At 44.4% G+C, this 5,434-nt stretch overlaps 1 protein-coding gene across 1 annotated transcript in view; it reads right to left on the reverse strand.

Moving 5' to 3' along the window:
* Positions 1-1,923, reverse strand: part of LOC117169709 — a 47,301-nt gene extending 45,378 nt beyond the window's left edge. Inside the window, exon 1 of the mRNA XM_033356208.1 lies at positions 1,787-1,923. Within this exon, the coding sequence (XP_033212099.1) occupies positions 1,787-1,923 (137 nt within the window). The remainder of the gene's footprint in view (positions 1-1,786) is intronic.
* Positions 1,924-5,434: the final 3,511 nt, after the last annotated feature.

Consider the following 5,434-nt stretch of genomic DNA (forward strand, 5'->3'; position numbering starts at 1 on the left):
TGTTTCTCCGGGTCGTAAAGCATCGCTCTTCATCTATTGGATGCCTGCCCGCGGTTGGTCTTAGTGTCGCCTCTCTTTCTCTGTTGCCGGCTTGTTCTAGCTTTGGTAGAGTAGGCGTTCCGCTTACATAGGCCCTTTTACGGAGTAGTTCAGCATGGTTCCGCAGACGTTTCTGCGAAAAGTGCGATAGCTCCGGGTGTTTCTTGCACCACAGAGCGTGCAGCCGTGCCATGTAACCCCGTTCAGGGGCCACACTCGCATCGTAGCACTCTAGCAAGACGTGATTCAGTCGCTCCGTCCACCCAAAGGTTGCGAGATCCCGCCGATCCATCGCATTGAATCCATTTTCATTGATTCCCCCAGATCTAGATTGGTCGGCATTGTTGGCCGACCCATTGTCGGGAGCCCTGCGCGTTCTGTTGTTTTGAACCGCACTTACTACAACTATGTTTGGTGTTGTCATTGTTGCTACCACGAGAAGCTAGGGAAAGGGGTTCGTCCATCCTAGTAGAGCCCCGCATGCAAGGTTAAGGCTGCGTACTCTGAGAGGTCACCCGGTATCCCAGAGTCACCGTTCTAGAAACCTCACCTAGGTGCCATTCAGCTTTCGGCACGGTTTTCACACCTCCACTTGGGGGTTAATTCCTTCGGGACCACCCCTGGACAATTGTCCGCGACTGACTATTTATTTTTGTAACCATAGTCAGCAGAAACACTTGGTACAGGAATCCTCTATCCGCAACCCGAGGACGCGTTTAGTGGTTTTGTCATAGGGCCTTCGGTTTAATTCTAGAGGAATCAAAACCGAACCGAACGGTTCCGGTATATGAAAAAAACCTTTTTAGTTTAAAAAATATTTAGTAATGTTTTAAATAACGAAACAAAAGCTATTTAACGTATAAGAAAGCTTGTTCAGCACGAAAAATATATCTGAGACATTAATTTACACAATATTCATTTATTATATTTGCAAACACGCATTACATATTAAAATTAACCATTTCCATATACTTTTCAAATAATTACCGAAACATCTAGGAACTCAACTTTAGCATATATAAGCCTTAATTAAATAAAAGTTTAATTTAAATACTAAGAACCCGAAAAACTACGCTTCACCTACAATGAGTGATGGACATAAAGGTGTTTATTGTGTCGGTCGATGTATTTAGACATAAAAGACTTAATAAACACATTTAAATCTGAAAAAAATTTCAGTTTGAAAATTATTTAATAATGTTACTCATATCAAAAAAAAGTTATGTAACGTTCAAGAAACCTAATTTACAACGAAAAATATATCTGAGACATTAATTTATACAATATTAATTTTTTATATCCGCAAACTCTCTTCACATAAAAAAACTAACACTTTGCATAGAGTTTTCAAGTGATTCCAAAACATTTATAAACTCTTATTTATTATGTATAAGGCACCGTTAAAGAAAAGTGTAATTTAAATACTGAAGACCCAATTAACTACGACTTACCAACAATGAGTGATGGACATAAAGGTGTTTATAGGTCGATGATCATGATTTTTTTTTTAAAGGAGTAAAAACGGAGAAATGCTCATGCACTAACCACATTCAAACCTTAGGGACCATAAGTGCAATATATACACATCGCATGCATATACAAAGTATACATACACGTAGCATACAGACACGGGCGCATAGCATACAAGGAACGAAGGTGAGTGTGGGACTTACCAAAACGGCACCTACCCACTAAACCTTAACTCCTTACCTGCCAACCGATGCTCCTGGAACCGCTTATGCATTACTTCGGGAGCATAGGGATAAGGCCCATTCGCCGTACTTCGGCGCCACCATTCTTGCCAGCTTGGACTTCTTCTTCATGCAGTTTTATTCTCCCTCCAGGGGTACGCGTCGTCCTCGGTAGAGGAGGTAGATGCCTCATCTCGGGCTCGCCGGCCTTCGACCCTGTGAGAAAGTCTCTTGTCCTGCAATCACACAATAGAAACAATGAAAACAAAAAGCTTTTGCATATCGTCTTCCAACCAAGAGGTTATGCGTCGTCCTCAGCAGCACGAAGCTGTCGTCCACCCATATCTCTGCTCCGTAAAGCATAATGGACTGGGCTACTGACATTAGCAGTCGTCTTTTGCATGGTCTTGGCCCGTTTACATTTGCCATAAGCCTGCTTAGGGCCAACGTTACTGCTGATGCTTTGTCTCCCGCGTGTCTTATCTGTTGTCAATAATTCAGCTTTGTATCCATGTGTAGGCCCAGGTGTTTGAATTGTCGGTTTCGTTTGGATCTCCTCTGAGCCAACCTGCATTGGTACCACAGTTGGTATGTGCTTTTTTGTAATCAACACCAACTCGGTTTTTTCCATTGCTAGATCGAGCAGAAAGATTTTTCTGGTTGTATAGTTTCCCTGTTGAGCCTGATTCACTGTATTCGCTATTTCACGGATAGCGTGTACCGTGGAGCGTCCTCTCCTAAACCCATATTTTCTCTTACACATATCTCCCGCTGCCTGTATGGCTGTCGGGAGGCGTGGTTTCAATAATTTTTCGAATAGTTTGCCTGCTGTGTTTAGCATGCACAGCGGTCTATATGTTCCTGGTGATTTAGGGTCCCCCTTATTTTTGCTGATAAGCACCAATCGCTGCATCTTCCATTGTTTGTGAAAAATTTCTACTTTTAGGCTGCAGTTGTACATATCAAGCAGGGCCTGCGGGCTGGTGCGGGCTACTACTTTTAGCACCTCTACCTGAAAAGTCCTCTTCGTTGAAAAGTGGCACCGCGGTGTCCTGCATTTCGTCGATTTCCCCCGCCCTCATCGGATGATTAGGGAAGAGATCGTCAACTATAGTCTGCATTACCTTAGGTTCCATATTGGCGCACGAAGGTAGTGCTCTCAGCTTCCTTGTGACTATCTTGTACTCTAAGCCCTAGGGGACCAATCCCCTCCAGATCTGAGCCTTACTAGAATCAATAGCTCTGCGAAGTTCCTTCTTGGCTTTCTTAAATTCGGCTATTTTTTCACCCGCCTGACTTATATCTTGTTTCCTTATACGAGTGGCATTCCTTCTACATTGTAGACACTTACTCTTTAGGTCTGCAATTTCCAGAGTCCACCATTAATGGGGGTATCGTCTATTACGTTGCTTCCGTCTTGGCATTGCCTCGTTACAGGCTTGATGTATCAAGTTCATCGTCCCATGTACAAGCTTCTCCACTCCTTGTGGGTCTTTTGCACTTTCGACTAAGGATTTCAAAACTTCTCCTCCTTTTGTCAACACTCGAGATAATTTGGCTACGTCTATTTTAGAGACATTCCAACCAACTCGCTTGTCTTGATATGGCTTGGCTTTTGTTTTTTCACCCACTTCGAGGTAGATATACTGGTGATCACTCCCAGTATAGTCATCCCGCACTTTCTAGTTTTTAACGAGGGGGGACAATCGTTCCGTAGCAAAGGTGATGTCCAATATGGATTCCCTGCATCCGGGGCGTCTGAATGTCGTGGTCTTTCCCGTGTTCAGGAGTATGAGTTGCAGACGTATGTTCAGAGTATGAGTTGGGACGTATTTGGTCGCTACCGACACAAAGCTATCTCCGGATCCATGTTCCACCACAGGCCCTATTTCTGGATTTGTAATCCATATTGCTGCAGTGTTTAGAGTGTCTGTATACCATGTTGAGATATTTTTATTCGTGTACTGTTAGCTTAATACGACTAAATTAATCTTCGCTTTGCTTATAAGATGCGTGAGGAGATCGTCGGCCGTTTTGCTCCTGTTCATATTTGTGTGAAGTACTCTGATCATTTTTTGATCTTGCTAGCCTTACTCAATTCTTTTCTGAAGACTTTGCAACTACTTGAAATAGGGACATGATCAAGTAGCAAGTTTTCCTCCTTCAAGTCGGCGCATAGCACGCATCGATTTTCGGACGTGCATGTAGCCGCCTTGTGCCCTTTTGCTCCACACTTATAGCACAGTTTGCTTCGATCTGGCCCCTTACAACTTTTGGACTGGTACTCATATCCAAGGCACTTGTAGCAGCGGTCTACTCGGGTACTTTGCCTTATTCGGCTGTTGACCCAGCCTACTTTAAGGCTGGAAGTTTCGAGCAGCTTGTTGGCCGTGGTGACCCATGACCCTGATGTCTCCATGATCAACCAGGCTATTATTGACTGCCTCTTCAACAACTTCTCTTGTTGTGACAGCATCAAGATCCAGCAGTTCAAGTGTAGTTTTGGGCACCATGTTCCTGACCGCGCCAACATCGCCTATGTTTTCTGCTACAGCTTTCCCGAAAGCTTGCACATTCTTGGTAAGCTTCCCTAGTTCCAAAAGGATGCTAGCCTCCCTTGTTTGCCGGATTGAGCCTGTTTCCCCGCTAGGCTCAAGATGCTCGATTGTGCTTTTTTAGTCTGCTCCCTTCCTTGCTGGATGACCTCAAGCGCTTCTACTAATTTTGAAACTCCATTTTTAATGTCAGCATTGACATTTTTTGACGATCTGCCGCTTCTTTCATGATAGCCAGTGTGGCCAAGATTTCCTTCAGAGTCCTGTCGATTGATTCATGGGCTGCAAGGCATTTTTCTTTTAGCGTTGGTTCCTTCAGCTGACTTGTCGCTTCTTGATATTTCTTCTGGGGGGATTGTTGGGTAATGTGGGTCATTCCCCACTATAGAGCTTTTGCGTTGAAGTCTCCAGCAATCACCGTGTCTCCTTGAGTATCAATCAGCATATCTTCGATGTTCGCCAGTTTCACCTCGAAGTCCTTGATGGTCTCGTTTGGGGTAAGTTAACAACTCACAAAAGTGATCTTGCGATTCTTATTCCAGACATATCCCTCGCTGGCTCCGTGACTTTCCACTGGTACCTCGTTTGTGTTTGTCACCCATATCGCAGCCGTACCAAGCATGTCGGAAAACCATGTAGTACTTGACCTGTTTTGGCACTATTCGCTCAATATCAGCAAATCAGCCTTCTCACCGTACACCAGTTCTGTTAGAAGATTGTTTGCATCTTTGCATCTATTGAGATTTGCTTGCAGTACGTTTATCGTCTTCGGAATTTTTCTCTAGCTCGCTCTAGAGCTTCACGGAATATCAAGCACTTTCCTGAGCCGAGCATATGGTTTGCTGGCTCTGTATCCGTACCTGACTCGGCGCACAGAATGCAGTGTAGCTCCTCCGTGCAGGTAGCCGCCCTGTGATTTATGACCAAAGCCGAGACACTTAAAACAGCGACCGACTTGGGTCCTCTCTCTGATTTTGCTATAGATCCAGCCTATTTTTATCCACCCAACTCCTAAGAGTGTCTTGGCCTCTGTCACGTTGATATCAACTACAGCCATGACTTGGCCACGTCTATTTCTCCTTGAGACAGTGACCCTGCAGTCTCCAGTGTTTTCTTCAAGGTCCCGCCTCAAAGCTTCTTCCACATCTT

Source organism: Belonocnema kinseyi, chromosome 3, assembly GCF_010883055.1.
Source record: "Belonocnema kinseyi isolate 2016_QV_RU_SX_M_011 chromosome 3, B_treatae_v1, whole genome shotgun sequence".
NCBI lineage: Eukaryota > Metazoa > Arthropoda > Insecta > Hymenoptera > Cynipidae > Belonocnema > Belonocnema kinseyi.